This window comes from Heterodontus francisci, chromosome 7, assembly GCF_036365525.1.
Source record: "Heterodontus francisci isolate sHetFra1 chromosome 7, sHetFra1.hap1, whole genome shotgun sequence".
NCBI classification, from domain to species: domain Eukaryota; kingdom Metazoa; phylum Chordata; class Chondrichthyes; order Heterodontiformes; family Heterodontidae; genus Heterodontus; species Heterodontus francisci.
The window spans coordinates 136,378,913-136,396,217 of NC_090377.1; the positions used below are offsets into that span (position 1 = coordinate 136,378,913).

General features: G+C 44.4%; 1 protein-coding gene across 1 annotated transcript in view; it reads right to left on the reverse strand.

Moving 5' to 3' along the window:
- Positions 1 to 10,747: 10,747 nt before the first annotated feature.
- Positions 10,748 to 17,305, reverse strand: part of cfap410 (cilia and flagella associated protein 410) — a 57,164-nt gene continuing 50,606 nt past the window's right edge. Inside the window, exon 7 of the mRNA XM_068036238.1 lies at positions 10,748 to 12,131. Coding sequence (XP_067892339.1) covers positions 11,997 to 12,131 — 135 coding nt within the window. The 3' untranslated portion in view covers positions 10,748 to 11,996. The remainder of the gene's footprint in view (positions 12,132 to 17,305) is intronic.

Below are 17,305 nucleotides of genomic sequence, written 5' to 3' on the forward strand. Positions count from 1 at the left end.
AGGAAGTAAAGAGATACAGACCCTTAGAAAATAGGCGACATGTTTAGGTAGAGGATCTGGATCGGCGCAGGCTTGGAGGGCCGAAGGGCCTGTTCCTGTGCTGTAATTTTCTTTGTTCTTTGTTCTTAACACCAATCGCAAGCATTGAATCCGATTCTGACATCTACACCTCAGATGAAGGACATGATTCAAATGACACTACACCTTATGTCAGACTGTATCCTACTCATGAGAGAAAACACCCACCATACATAAGTGACTGTGTTATGAATTAACTATTTATGTTTAAATTTATTGCTTCCATTTTTGGAAACAAATCATTGAAACATGCTCTGTCTCTCATTTACTGAGAAGGGGAGGGATGCAGTGGTTTGAGAATTGCATTGTACATATTGTTCACTTGAGGATACCATGCACGCAAAGAAACATAGAAACATAGAAAATATGAGCAGGAGTAGGCCATTCGGCCCTTCGAGCCTGCTCCACCATTCATTATGATCATGGCTGACCATCCAACTCAGTAACCTGATCCTGCTTTCCCCCCATACCCTTTGATCCCTTTAAAGCCAAGAGCTATATCTAACTCCTTCTTGAAAACATACACTGTTTTGGCCTGAACTGCTTTCTGTGGCAGCGAATTCCACAGGTTCACCACTCTCTGGGTAAAGAAATTTCTCCTCATCTCATCCTGAATGGTTTACCCTGTATCCTTAGACTATGACCCCTGGTTCTGGACTCCCCCACCATTGGGAACATCCTTCCTGCATCTACCCTGTCAAGTCCTGTTAGAATTTTGTAGGTTTCTATGAGATTCCCCCCTCACTCCTCTGAACTCCAGCGAATATAATCCTAACTGACTCAATCTCTCCTCATACGTCAATCCCGCCATCCTAGGAATCAGTCTGGTAAACCTTCGCTGCACTCCCTCTATGGCAAGAACATCCTGCCTCAGATAAGCAGACCAAAACTGCACACAATATTCCAGGTGTGGCCTCACCAAGGCCCTGTATAATTGCAGCAAGACATCCCTGCTCCTGTACTCGAATCCTCTCACTACAAAAGTTAACATACCATTTGCCTTTTTTAGCGCCTGCTGGACCTGCATGCTTACCTTCAGTGACTGGTGCACAGTAACACCCAGTTCTCGTTGCATATTCCCCTCTCTCAGTTTATAGCCGTTCAGATAATAATCTGCCTTCCTGTTTTTGTTACCAAAGTGGATAACTTCACATTTATCCACATTATACTGTATCTGCCATGCATTAGCCCACTGACTCAACTGGTCCAAATCATCCTGAAGCCTCTCTGCATCCTCCTCACAACTCACCCTCCCACCCAATTTTGTGTCATCTGCAAATTTGGAGATATTACATTTAGTTTCCTCATCTAAATCATTAATATATATGGCGAATAGCTGCGGTCCTAGCACCGATCCCTGCGGTACCCCACTAGTCACTGCCTGCCATTCGGAAAAAGACCCATTTATCCCTACTCTTTGTTTCCTTTCTGCCAACCAATTTTCTATCCATCGCAATACACTACCCCCAATCCCATGTGCTTTAATTTTACACGCTTATCTTTTATGTGGGACTTTGTCGAAAGCCTTCTGAAAGCCCAAACCAACCACATCCACTGGCTCCCCCTCATCAACTCTACTAGTTACATCCTCGAAGAATTCTAGATTTGTCAAGCATGATTTCCCTTTCATAAATCCATGCTGACTCTGTCCGATTCTACCACTGTTCTCAAAGTGCTCTGCTATAAAATCTTTGATAATGGACTCTAGCATTTTCCCCACTACCGATGTCAGGCTGACTGGTCTATAATTCCCTGCTTTCTCTCTACCTCCCTTTTTAAATAGTGGGGCTACATTAGCTACCCTCCAATCTGTAGGAACTGTTCCAGAGTCCATAGAATCTTGGAAGATGACCACCAATGCATCGACTACTTCTAGAGCCACTTCCTTAAGTACTCTGGGATGCAGACAGACCATCAGGCCCTGGGGATTTATCGGCCTTCAATCCCATCTATTTCCCCAACACCATTTCTCTACTCATACTGATTTCCTTTAGTTCATCTCTCTCACTAAACCCCTATTCCCCAACATTTCTGGTATGATTTCGGGGGGAGGTGGTGGAAGCAGGTACGATAGCGACGTTTAAGAGACATCTTGACAAATACATGAATAGGATGGGAATAGGAAGGGGTCTCGCACAACTAGACTGTCAATTATTCCTCTCTCATTACACAATACCCAGTCTAGGATGGCCTGTTCTCTAGTTGGTTCCTCAATATATTGGTCCAGAAATCCATCCCGTATACACTCCAAGAATTCTTCCTCTACGGTATTGTGACTAATTTGATTTGCCCAATCTATATGCAGATTAAAATCACCCATAATTACAGATGTTCCTTTATCGCATGCATCTCTAATTTCCTGTTTAATGCCATTCCCAACATCACCACTACAGTTTGGGGGTCTATATACAACCCCCACTAACATTTTCTGCCCCTTAGTGTTTCTCAGCTCTACCCATACAGATTCCACATCGTCAGAGCTAATATCTTTCCTCACTATTGTGTTAATTTCCTCTTTAACCATCAATGCAACTCCACTGCCTTTTGCTTTTTTCCTGTCCTTCCTAAATACTGAATACCTCTGGATGTTAATTTCCCACCCCTGGTCACCTTGCAGCCATGTCTCCGTAATCCCGACTATATCATAGCCATTTATATCTATTTGCGCGATTAATTCATCCATTTTATTGCGAATGCTCCGCACATTAAGGCACAAAGCCTTAAGGCTTGTCTTTTTAACACTACATGGCCCCTTCCCACTATTTTTCACTGTGGCCCTGTTTGATTCTGGCCCTTGATTTCTCTACCTATCACTTTTCTTATTCACCTTACTGTCTTTTGTTCTCGTCTTTGATCCCCCGTCCTCTGACTCCTTGCAAAGGTTCCCACCCCCCTGCCATTTTAGCTTAAACCCTCCCCAACCACATGAGACAGCAGATGGAGCTGAAAGAAAAACTGAAAGTAAAACAAAAGACGACTCCCATTATGTTCAACAGCATGCTGCTTCTGTCTCAGTCTTTGCCTCATATTTCATACTAAACTCCGCTAAACCTTGCTCCAGTCCTCAGAACATCACAGATGATATAAGGACTAGGGGACACAGATTGAAGGTTTTGGGCAAGAGATGCAGGGGGAATGTGAGGAAGAACTTTTTTATGCAGCAAGTAGTAATGACCTGGAACTCGCTGCCCACCAGCATGGTGGTAGCAGAGATGATGAATGATTTCAGAAGGAAGTTGGATGGGCACTTGAGGGAAATAAACTTAGAGGGCTTTGGGCATACAGCCAGGGAATGCGACTGATTGGATTGCTGTGCAGAGAGCCGTAAGGGACTCGATGAGCTGAATGGCCGCCTTCTGTGCCGTTATGACTCTCTGGCAGGAATAAAGAAGTCTTACTAAAATTTTACAGGGCTTTCGTGAGACCATACTGGGAGTTTTGGTCTCCACATTTATGAAAGGATATACTTGCACTGGATGCAATGCAGCAAAGATTTACTAAATTGGTCCCTGGGATGAGGGACTTCTATGATGGGAGGCTGAGTAAATTGGGCCTACATTCTCTGGAGTTTAGAAGAATGAGAGGCAATATAATTGAGACATATAAGATTCTGAAAGGGCTTGATAGGGTAGAAGCTGAGAGATTGTTCTTACTGGTCAGGGAATCTACAACATGGGGACACAGTTTCAGGATAAGGGGCCAATCATTCAGGACTGAGATGAGGAGAAATTAATACACTCAAAGAATTGTGAATCTTTGGAATTCTCTACCCCAGAGGGTTGTGGATGCTCCATCACTGAATACATTTAAGGCTGCGATAGATAGATTTTTGGTCTCATAGGGAATCAAGGGAGATGGGGATTGGGCAGGAAAGTGAAATTGATGCCCAAGATCAGCCAGGATCATATTGAATGGCGGAGCAGGCTCAATGGGCCGTATGGTCTACTTCTGCTTCTATTTCTTGTGCTCTAGTGTATGACAATTAGTCCCACTCCCTTGCTGTTTCCCCATAGCACTGCAAAATTATATTTTTATAATCAATTCAATGGTAACCTATTTTCTAAATTCAAATATATTTCCATAACCTAATTCACAATCTGAAAGAATGAACTTGCATTTATGTACTGCCTTTCACATCATCAGGCGGCCCCAAAATGCTTCATAGTATGGATTTCAATCATTTCGTCATTCACAGTGGTGCAGTGGTTAGCACCGCAGCCTCACAGCTCCAGCAACCCGGGTTCAATTCTGGGTACTGCCTGTGTGGAGTTTGCAAGTTCTCCCTGTGTCTGCGTGGGTTTCCTCCCACAAGCCAAAAAGACTTGCAGGTTGGTAGGTAAATTGGCCATTATAAATTGCCCCTAGTATAGGTAGGTGGTAGGGAAATATAGGGAGAGGTGGGGATGTGGCAGGAATATGGGATTAGTGTAGGATTAGTATAAATAGGTGGTTAATGGTCGGCACAGACTCAGTGGGCCGAAGGGCCTGTTTCAGTGCTGTATCTCTAAACTAAACTAAACTAAAACTAAATCTGTAACCCTTTCTCTCAAGTTACAATCCCAAAATTTGATTCATAACCTTAAATCTTTGTCCAAACCTTCTCAAACTGAATGTCAAGAAAACTGGGGCCATCATTTTTAGCAAGGTCAGCTCTTGCTCCCATACCTAATTTTTAATTCTTTCATAGATGTGGGCGGCACTGACTAGGCCAGCATTTGTTGCCCATCCCTAAATGCCCTTGAGAAGATGGTGAGCTGCCTTCTGGAACCACTGTAGTCCATCTGGTGTAGGTACATCCACAGTGCTGTGAGGAAGGGAGTTCCAGGAATTTGATCCAGCGACAGTGAAGAAACAGTGATATAGTTCTAAGTGAGGACTTGGGGGGGAAATTGCAGGTGGTGGTGTTCTGCTGTCCTTGTCCTTCTAGGTGGAAGAGGTCGCAGGTTTGGAAGGTGTTATCAAGGAGGTGTAGTGAGTTGCTGTGGTGCATCTTGTCGATGACACACACTGCTGCCATTGTGTCAGTGGTGAGGGAGTGAATGTTGAATGTGCTGGATGGGGTGCTGATTCAAGCAGACTGCTTTGTCCTGGATGATAGAGCTTCCTGAGTTTTGTTGGAGCCGCACTCTTCCAGGCAAGTGGAGAGTATTCCATCACGCTCCTGACCTGTGCCTAGATGGTGGAAAGACTTTGGGAATCAGGAAGTGAGTTCCTCGCCACAGAATTCCCAGTCTCTGAGCTGCTCTTGTATTTACAGTATTTATGTGGCTGCTCCAGTTCAGTTTCTGGTCAATGTCACCCCCAGGATGTTGTTAGTGGGGGATTCAGCGCATGAAATGCTGTTGAATGTCAAGGGGAGATGGTTAGATTCTCTCTTGTTGGAGATGGCCATTGCCTGGCACTTGTGTGGCGCGAATGTTACTTGCCACTTATCAGCACAAGCCTGGACATTGCTGCACCTGGACACGGGCTGCTACAGTATCTGCAGAGTCACGAATGTTGCTGAACATGCAGGTAGAGATGGTGATGAAACAAAAGGTGTATGATGCATGTCAGGCAAATTCTTCAAGCGAGAACCAGGCCAAATAGGCTGAGAGGGGAAGTGAAGAGGAAATAACAACTGGAAAAGAATTAGAACATTACAGCGCAGTACAGGCCCTTTGGCCCTCGCTGTTGCGCCGACCTGTGAAACCATCTGACCTACACTATTCCATTTTCATCCATATGTCTATCCAATGACCACTTAAATGCCCTTAAAGTTGGCGAGTCTACTACTGTTGCAGGCAGGGCGTTCCACGCCCCTACTACTCTCGGAGTAAAGAAACTACCTCTGACATCTGTCCTATATCTATCACCCCTCAACTTAAAGCTATGTCCCCTCGTGTTTGCCATCACCATCCGAGGAAAAAGACTCTCACTATCCACCCTATCTAACCCTCTGATTATCTTATATGTCTCTATTAAGTCACCTCTCCTCCTCCTTCTCTCCAACGAAAACAACCTCAAGTCCCTCAGCCTTTCCTCGTAAGACCTTCCCTCCATACCAGGCAACATCCTAGTAAATCTCCTCTGCACCCTTTCCAAAGCTTCCACATCCATCCTATAATGCGGTGACCAGAACTGCACGCAATACTCCAGGTGCGGTCTCACCAGAGTTTTGTACAGCTGCAGCATGACCTCGTGGCTCCGAAACTCGATCTCCCTACTAATAAAAGCTAACACACCATATGCCTTCTTAACAGCCCTATTAACCTGGGTAGCAACCTTCAGGGATTTATGCACCTGGACACCAAGATCTCTCTGTTCATCTACACTACCAAGAATCTTTCCATTAGCCCAGTACTCTGCATTCCTGTTACTCCTTCCAAAGTGAATCACCTCGCACTTTTCCGCATTAAACTCCATTTGCCATCTCTCAGCCCAGCTCTGTAGCCTATCTATGTCCCTCTGTACCCTACAACATCCTTCGGCACTATCCACAACTCCACCGACCTTCGTGTCATCCACAAATTTACTAACCCACCCTTCTACACCCTCTTCCAGGTCATTTATAAAAATGACAAACAGCAGTGGCCCCAAAACAGATCCTTGCGGTACACCACTAGTAACTAAACTCCAGGATGAACATTTGCCATCAACCACCACCCTCTGTCTTCTTTCAGCTAGCCAATTTCTGATCCAAAGCTCTAAATCACCTTCAACCCCATACTTCCGTATTTTCTGCAATAGCCTACCGTGGGGAACCTTATCAAACGCCTTACTGAAATCCATATACACCACATCCACTGCTTTACCCTCATCCACCTGTTTGGTCACCTTCTCGAAAAACTCAATAAGGTTTGTGAGGCACGACCTACCCGTCACAAAACCGTGCTGACTATCGCTAATGAACTTATTCTTTTCAAGATGATTATAAATCCTGTCTCTTATAACCTTTTCCAACAATTTACCCACAACCGAAGTAAGGCTCACAGGTCTATAATTACCAGGGCTGTCTCTACTCCCCTTCTTGAACAAGGGGACAACATTTGATGTCCTCCAGTCTTCCGGCACTATTCCTGTCAACAATGACGACATAAAGATCAAGGACAAAGGCTCTGCAATCTCCTCCCTGGCTTCCCAGAGAATCCTAGGATAAATCCCATCCGGCCCAGGGGACTTATCTATTTTCACACTTTCCAAAATTGATAACACCTCCTCCTTGTGAACCTCAATCCCATCTAGCCTAGTAGCCTGAATCTCAGTATTCTCGACATTTTTTTTCTCTACTGTAAATACTGACGCAAAATATTCATTTAACGCTTCCCCTATCTCCTCTGATTCCACACACAACTTCCCACTACTATCCTTGATTGGCCCTAATCCAACTCTAGTCATTCTTTTATTCCTGATATACCTATAGAAAGCCTTAGGGTTTTCCCTGATCCTATCCGCCAATGACTTCTCGTGTCCTCTCCTTGCTCTTCTTAGCTCTCCCTTTAGATCCTTCCTGGCTAAGAGAGAATATGAATAGAATATAAAACATAAAAAAGGAATTCAAAAAAAATTCTTCTGTCAAGGAAATAGTAAATGGTTAGGGACAAAAAAAGGGTGATAATACGCTTAGAGATTTCATTAGTTTATTTGTTTAGAGATACAGCACTGAAACAGGCCCTTCGGCCCACTGAGTCTGTGCTGACCATCAACCACCCATTTATACTAATCCTACACTAATCCCATATTCCTACCACATCCCCACCTGTCCCTATATTTCCCTACCACCTACCTATACTAGTGGCAATTTATAATGGCCAATTTACCTACCAACCTGCAAGTCTTTTGGCTTGTGGGAGGAAACCAGATCCAGGATAAGGCTACAGTAATTTCTATCGGTGCTTACTAAGAGGATGCTGACAGAATAGTGTTAGAAATGGAGAAGAGGTAACAGATGGGGTGAAAATTGATAGGTAGGAAAGGTATTGAAAATAGGAAAGGCTGGCTATGCTTGGAGTAGATTAGTCGTCTGGTCTGGATGGATTGCATCCCAAGTTGCTACAGGAAGTGGAGGTGGAGATCGAGGAAGGGCTTTCCATAATCTTCCAATCTTTCCTAGATACAGGGTGGGGAAGAGCGTGGGGAGGGTGCCAGGGGATTGGAGTGTGGAAATCAGACACCCTTATTCAAGAAAGGGTGTAAGGGCAGTCCTAGCAACAGGACAGCTAGTTTTACATCAATGGTGGGTTTCAGATTTTAGAAACAATAATTAGGTGTCACACTCATGCAAATACAGAACCAAACTGAAGTTCTAAAAATTGGAACTTTTTAAAAGGCTGATAGATGCGCTGTCAACAAAATGGAAGACAAGACACAAGACCCTCAGCATCTCTTGTACTCCAATACACATCCGTGTCTATTAAGACTGAAAACCAATTGAACCCCATCTGCATGGCGTTATGGGCACATGGTGTGACATGGGTGATTCCCACAGATCAACTCCCCACCTGATCACAGCAAGTGTATTTGTATTAGAGTTTAGCCCCTTGGTGTTTTATTTTTCAAATAAACAGACAGCGACAGGTTTTGTTGTAGGTTTTAAAATCAGAAAGTCAATTGCTTATTGATCAATACGTCTTATTCTGAAATTGTTACAACCACATCCATTCACGCATTCGCTCGCACATGCACAAGAGACAGACAAAGGAAAAAGGAAGGTGGCTTTAGTGGGGGGAAAGATTACGATAAATCTGCTGCATTCTCTTGGAAATCAATTCCTCGATGGATGCAGGCCTGCGATGAGTGTAGATTTCTCTCTCTTTATTGAAGGTTCAATTGAAGTTACTTCTAGCTCTCACTGCTGCGTAATGTCGATGTCAGATTCTGCAGCAGGGCATGTGCTTTTTCCGGCTTGGCTGAAACACAAGCCATTAGGATGTTGCTTCATTCTCCCTCTCTCTTTGGCTGGCTGCATTTTTTTCAAACAAAGCTGTTATCTCTCACCTCTTGTTAGGACACACTCTGGTCACTTCCCCATGGTGATTACACAATGGTCCAGGATGTGGCTACTTCTTTGTTTCAGATGAAGACATTCAATTCTGGAATGTTTTAGGATAGGTGCAGGATGGGTTCAATCGACATCTCTTAGCTTTGAAGATTTGTCCTTTGTCTTTGTCAGACAGTTTGAATACACAAAAGGCCAATCCCTTTTTCACTTTTTAAAATAAAGGTTTATTTTTTTCAAAACAAAGTCAGTTTTTCATAACTCTTCAGAGTGAGTCTATGATTGTTGTATCATCACACTTCCAGAGTGCATGACACCTCCCCCAAAATGAAAAAAAATGAAATTCCTTGGATTTCATTTTTATGCTGTTTGTTTTTTTTGGGGGGGCGGGGGGGGGGGGGGTTAAGAAAGAGAGAAAAATAAATAGTAAGAAAGTTTAGGGTCACACCACTGTACACATTCATTTTATTCAGTCCTCCATCCTACAACCGCTACAGCTGACATTGCTTGTAGCAGCCATTTGAGGTTCACGTTGAAGTTTTTCATCATCCTTCTTTTGGATGCGGTGCCATCAAAAAATTGCATTTCTTTTGGTCACACGTTGTCAAATGGCGTTATAGTTTCTCTCGCACCAGTTTGTACTACTTTAGGAATGTTAATCTCCAGGATCATGTGATTGTTGGTGAAGCTTGTAATATCCACATTTCTGTTACTACTTCTTGTAAGTTGCCCTGTTTGTACAAGCTTTAACCCTTAAACTACTGCTTCCAGAATACATGGCATTAAGCATTCAGGTTCTGGCACATTCATAGTTCTTATTTCTAGGGGGAGACATTGTATTTTAGTCCCTGTGAGACATCTGGGATTTCTTCCTGCCCCTTGTTCTCGCTGAGTTCTGACTCTAAATTGTTGGGTTTGATTAGTTTTGGATTCGGAACCTGATCATGTGATTCTTTTGTGGGTAGATCCTGCTGACCTCACTATTAGTTTTCTTGCGATTTTCACAAGTGTAGTTCACTTTAGGGTATGTTACCTTCCCTTTTCCTTTAGAGATAGGCGTTTCCCAAATCTGCCCCCATGTCCTCTGGGACACTGCTGCTCACAGGTGGTTGTCCAGTTTCCACTGCACTTCCCTGTGGCACTTCAATGAGGTGAGGCATCTCCCTCACTCTTGTATTTCCTGTTTAGGGATGAGGAAAGTTTTTTTAAAGATTTAAATGGGAAAAAAAAATTTCAATTAACCATATCTCAGTTGATTTTCCTTCAACTTTTGTGGCTTTATCTTAGTTCTTTTAAGTCTTTTGGACTATCAGGGCCTTCAATTATTGCAGATTTGTCTTTTACCACATCTGGCCTGGAAAAAAAGGAGGAACTTTTCCAGAAACAACTTGGTCCTAAAGTCAAATGAGGGTTGTTCAAAGAACTTCTGGAGCACTTTGGTTCAAATCCAACCATCCTAGAGAATTAAGACGATTAAGTGCCAAAGGAATTCCTCATTCTCCATGTACATCAATCTCATTCCCTTCTCTGACCTGGGACTGATTGAACCTTGTTTTGTTTTTATTATATGTAAGTAAATTCCAAAGGCTTGAATCTACTCTACAAATGTTCCTTCAACAGAACAGAGGAAGAAATTGAATCCCAGTCTTACAAGGCGATCATGAGAATCAGGAAAAATTTACTGAAAACAGGTAATCTCACTTCCATTTTTAATAAGTCAGTCCTTTTCACTTCACCCACTCTAAATAACAATTCTAAATGAACTATTTCCATTAAAATATATTTGCAAAGGTTCAGTGGAGTTAGTATATAAAATGCCAACAAATTCAGCTCAAGTAAGTTTTCATTTTTTTGTCAAACATGAAGATTGATTGTACAGTAATTGGTTTTGATCAAATAATGTAAAGCTGCATGCATTATTAAATTATGCATCAGTTAATCTCTACAATAATGAACAGCCACTTTGCTGGAGTGATTAGGTGGATGCTGTAACATACTTGGGAATAAAGAGGCTATTGGAGTCTAGTCTTAGTTCAGCTATGGGAGAGCAAAGCTCAAATAGTTTATAAAATCAGTGGTCTGAATAAATGGATTTGACTAGTTTTACCACACTAGAATTTTAATTTGTTAGTATTTTTCCCCCAGTACCTTCCCCCAAAACCAGTTACACCTGCTGGTGCAGTTCCATGGCAACCTCTCTCCATTCAATACCTCTCCCAAAAGGCCAATTGTCACAATAAGTAGTGGTGGGCTGTTCAACCATGAGGGTTAGCACTGATCCAAATGTCCATGATATAGCTGCTAGAAAGTGATTGGAAACAGATATCCTGGGTGACCTCAACCTGGGACTTTCCCGCAATTACCCTAGTCAGGGCCTACACTCTGCACATCACTGGGGGTAGCTGCACTGACTTTCAGTAGGATTTTCACAGGGGACTTTTATTTGGTTATGGATCCACATCTGTGCCAAGAATAGATGCCTAAGCACTGGTTGATTAACATAGGCAACACCAGGAGAAGATGGGAGAGAAAAAAAAAACTGACAAGCAATATTAAAACCATGAGCCTGTACAGATGAAATAGTATTATCTAGATTTTCCCCATACCTTCTATTGTGTAGCACAGCTGTCCTTTCCAAGCTGAATTGCACTAATGTGAGCATACCTGATGAATTCTGGCTCTCCTGTTTAGCCATGAGTGGTGATTACAAAGATGGTATCATGTGTGCAGCTTACCATCAGGACATTTGTACATATAGCATTTGATAGATACCCTCTAGGACTAAACGCCTGATGCTAACCCTGTGGAGAAGTTTTTTCACCTCTTCTGCACAAGTCCTTGCTTTCATTTTCTCAGACATTTCCAGTGACTTTTGAAACAGCACCCAAAGTAAGGATTCAAAATCAACTCGCTAACAGTCTGAGCCCTGGTCAGTTGTAGTTCATCTGTCCTGTTCAGTCTCTTTCCTGTGCAACATTCGGAGTTTATGCTCTGCAGTTCTGTGCACGACCTCCAGCCCATCTCCATCGAGCTCTTTCAATAGCAGCAGTACAGCACTCAGCACGTTGGAGGTGCACTGGAAGAGGAAAACAATACAGAACTCAATTAACTACAACTTCAAATTTACTAAATTACAAAAAAAAAATCTAAAAAAATAAACATGGAGTTCAACCTGGAAAAGTGTGAAGTGATTCATTTTGGAAGGTCGAATTTGAATGCAGAATACAGGCTTAAAGACAGGATTCTTGGTAATGTGGAGGAACAGCGGGATCTTGGGGTCCATGTCCATAGATCGCTCAAAGTTGCCACCCAAGTTGATAGGGTTGTTAAGAAGGCTTTCATTAACAGGGGGATTGAGTTTAAGAGCCGCGAGGTTATGCTGCAGCTCTATAAGACCCTGGTTCGACCACACTTGGAATATTGTGTTCAGTTCTGGTCGCCTCATTATAGGAAGGATGTGGCTGCTTTAGAGGGGGTGCAGAGGAGATTTACCAGGATGCTACCTGGACTGGAGGGCATGTCTTACGAAGAAAGATTGAGGGAGCTAGGGCTTTTCTCATTGGAGCGAAGAAGGATGAGAGGTGACTTGATAGAGGGGTACAAGATGATGAGAGGCATAGATAGAGTGGATAGCCAGAGACTTTTTCCCAGGGTGGAAAGGGCTATCACCAGGGGGCATAATTTTAAGGTGATTGGAGGAAGGTTTCGGGGAGATGTCAGAGGTAGGTTCTTTACACAGAGTGGTGGGTACGTGGAATGCTCTGCCAGCGGTGGTAGTAGAGCAGATACATTAGGGACATTTAAACGACTCTTGGATAGGTACATGGATGATAGTAGAATGAAGGGTAGGTAGTTACTTTGATCTTAGAGTAGGTTAAAGGGTCGGCACAACATCGTGGGCCGAAGGGCCTGTACTGTGCTGTACTGTTCTGTGTTCAACAGTCCAACACATTCTTGCTACTCCCGGTATTCTCCCTCTGCTGAAATCAAGACTCATTGCACCGTCTCCCATTCCAATGTAACCCTACTATTTAAAAAAGGGAGGTAGAGAGAAAAGAGGGAATTATGTTGGCCGGACATCAGAATTGGGGAAAATGCTAAAGTGCATTATAAAAGAGGTAATAGCAGAGCACTTGGAAAACAATGACAGGGTTGGACAAAGTCAACATGGATTTACAAAAGGGAAATCATGCTTGACAAATCTACTGGAATTTTTTGAGGATGTAACCATTAGAATAGATAAGGGAGAACCAGTGGAATTTCAGAAGGCTTTTGATAATGTCCCACAAAAGAGATTAGCATGCAAAATTAAAGCACATGGGATTGGGGGTAAGGTAGCAACATGGATAGAGAACTGGTTGGCAGACAGGAAACAAAGAGTAGGAACAGGACTTGGAGGAAGCACTGAGGGTGGCAAGGACACAGAATGTACTTTGGGTGGGGGACTTCAATGTCCATCACCAAAAGTGGTTCGGTAGCAGCACTACAGTCTGAGTCCTAAAGGACATATCTGCGAGACTGGGTAGCGGCAGGTGGTGAGGGAACCAACAAGAGGGGAAAACATACTTGACCTCGTCCTCACCAATCTGCCTGCTGCAGATGCATCTGTCCATAACAGAATTGGTAGGCATGACCACCGCACAGTCCTTGTGGAGACGAAGTCCCGCCTTCACATTCAGGATACCCTCCATCGTGTTGTGTGGCACTACAACCGTACTAAATTGGACAGATTTTGAACAGATCTAGCAATGCAAAACTGGGCATCCATGAGGTGCTGTGGGCCATCAACAGCAGCAGAATTGTACTCAACCACAATCTGTAACCTCATGGCCCAACATATCCCCCACTCTGCCATTACCATCAAGCCAGGAGACTAACCCTGGTTCAATGAAGAGTGCAGGAGGGCATGCCAGGAGCAGCACCAAGCATACCTCAAAATGAGGTGTCAACCTGGTGAAGCTACAAGACAGAACTATCTGCATGCCAAACTGCATAAGCAGCATGCAATAGACAGAGCTAAGCGATCCCATAACCAACGGATCAGATCTAAGCTCTGCAGTCCTGCCACATCCAGCCGTGAATGGTGGTGGACAATTAAACAACTAACTAAAAAGGAGGTGGCTCCACAAATATCCCCATCCTCAATGATGGGGGAGCCCAGCACATCAGTGCGAAAGATAAGGCTGAAGCATTTGCAACAATCTTCACCCAGAAGGGCCGAGTTGATTATCCATCTCGGCCTCCTCCTGAAGTCCCCAGCATCACAGATGCCAGACTTCAGCCAATTCTATTCACTCCGCGTGACATCACGAAACAACTGAAGGCACTGGATACTGCAAAGGCTATGGGCCCTGACAATATTCCAGCAACGGTACTGAAGACCTGTGCTCCAGAACTTGCCGCGCCCCTAGCCAAGCTGTTCCAGTACAGCTACAACACTGGCATCTACCCTGCAATGTGGAAAATTGCCCAGGTGTGTCCTGTATGCAAAAAGCAGGACAAGTCCAACCCGGCCAATTACCGCCCCATCAGTCTACTCTCAATCATCAGTAAAGTGATGGAAGGTGTCATCGACAGTGCTGTTTATGTTTAGAGATACAGCACTAAAACAGGCCCTTCGGCCCGAGTCTGTGCCGACCATCAACCACCCATTTTATTCTAATCCTACACTAATCCCATATTCTTACCACATTCCCACCTGTCCCTATATTTCCCTACCACCTACCTATACTAGGGGCAATTTATAATGGCCAATTAACCTATCAACCTGCAAGTCTTTGGCATGTGGGAGGAAACCGGAGCACCCGGAGGAAACCCACGTAGACACAGGGAGAACTTGCAAACTCCACACAGGCAGTACCCAGAATTGAACCCGGGTCGCTGGAGCTGTGAGGCTGAGGTGCTAACCACTGCGCCGCTATCAAGCAGCACTTGCTTAGCAATAACCTGCTCAGTGACACTCAGTTTGGGTTCCACCAGGGCCACTCAGCTCCTGACCTCATTACAGCCTTGGTTCAAACATGGACAAAAGAGCTGAACTCAAGAGTTGAGGGAAGAGTGACTGCCCTCGATATCAAGGCAGCATTTGACCGAGTATGGCATCAAAGAGCCCTAACAGAACTGAGGTCAATGAGAATCAGGGGGAAAACCCTCCGCTGGTTGGAATCAAGCCTAGCGCAAAGGAGGATGGTTGTGGTTGTTGGAGGTCAATCATCTGAGCTCCAGAACATCACTGCAGGAGTTTCTCAGGGTAGTGTCCTAGGCCCAACCATCTTCAGCTGCTTCATCAATGACATTCCTTCAATCATAAGGTCAGAAGTGTGGATGTTTGCTGATGATTGCACAATGTTCAGCACCATTTGTGGCTCCTCAGATACAGAAGCAGTCCATGTAGAAATGCAGCAAGACTTGGACAATTTCCAGGCTCGGCTGATAAGTGACAAGTAACATTCGCACCACACGAATGCCAGGCAATGACCATCTCCAACAAGAGAGAATCGAACCATCGCCCCTTGACATTCAATGGCATTACCATCGCTGAATCCCCCACCATCAACATCCTTGGGGCTACCATTGACCAGAAACTGAACTGGAGCAGCCATATAAATACCGTGGCTACAAGAACAAGTTAGAGGCTAGGAATCCTGCGGCGAGTTACTCACCTCCTGACTCCCCAAAGTCTGTTCACCATCTCCAAGGCGCAAGTCAGGAGTGTGATGGAATACTCTCCACTTGCCTGGATGGGTGCAGCTCCAACAACACTCAAGAAGCTCGACACCATCCAAGACAAAGCAACCCACTTGATTCACTCCCTCCACCACTGACGCACAGTAGCAGCAGTGTGTACCATCCACAAGATGCACTGCAGCAATGCACCAAGGCTCCTTAGACAGCACCTTCCAAACCCGCGACCTCTACCAACGAGAAGGGCAATGGCAGCAAATACATGGGAACACCACCACCTGCAAGTTCCCCTCCAATTCACACACCATCCTGACTTGGAACTATATCGCCGTTCCTTCACTGTCGCTGGGTCAAAATCCTGGAACTCCCTTCCTAACAGCACTGTGGGAGTACCTACCTCACATGAACTGCAGCGGTTCATGAAGGCAGCTCACCACCACCTTCTCAAGGGCAATTAGGGATGGGCAATAAATGCTGGCATGGCCAGCGATGTCCACATCCCATAAATGAATAAAAAAAACCAAACGGGTCTTTTTCCGAGTGGCAGGCAAGTGACGAGTGGGGACCGCAGCTATTCACAATATATATTAATAATATAGATGTGGGTATTAAATGTAATATTCCCAAGTTTGCAGACGACAGAAAGCTTGGTGGGAGTGGGAGCTGTGAGAAGGATGCAGGGAAGCTCCAGTGTGACTTGGACAGGTTGAGTGAGTGGGCAAATACATGGCAGATGCAGTATAATGTGGATAAATGTGAGGTTATCCACTTTGGTGGCAAAAACAGAAAGGCAGATTATCTGAACAGCGATAGATTGGGAAACGGGGAGGTGCAACCTGGGTGTCCTTGTGCACCAGTCGCTGTAAGTAAGGATGCAAGTGAAGCAGGCAGTTAAGAAGGCAAATAGTATGCGAGAGAATTAGAGTACAGGAGCAAGGATGTCTTGCTGCAATTGTACAAGGCCTTGATGAGACCACATCTGCAGTATTGTGTGCAGTTTTGGACTCCTTATCGGAGAAAGGATGTTCTTGCTATGGAGGGAGTGCAGCGAAGGTTCAACAGACTGATTCCTGGGATGGCAGGACTGACGTATGGAGAGAGATTGGGTCGATTAGGTTTGTATTCGCTAGAGTTTAGAAGAATGAGAGGGGATCTCATAGAAACCTACAAAATTCTAATAGGTCTGGACAGACGAGATGCAGGAAGGATGTTCCCAATGGAGGGGGAGTCCAGGACCAGGGGTCACAGTCTAAGGATAAGGGGTAAGCCATTTCGGACTGAGAGGAGGAGAGATTTCTTCACCCAGAGAGAGTGCTGAACCTGTGGAATTCTCTACCACGGAAAGCAGTTGAGGCCAAATCATTAAATATATTCACGAAAGAGTTACATATAGTTCTTAGGGCTAATGGGATCAAGGGATTCGGGGAGAAAGCGGGAACAGGTTACTGAGTTTGGATGATCACCTATGATCGTACTGAATGGCGGAGCAGGTTCGAAGGGCCGAATGGCCTACTCCTGCTCCTATCTTTCTATGTTTCTGTTCTCTCCCAGCGATTAAAACAATGC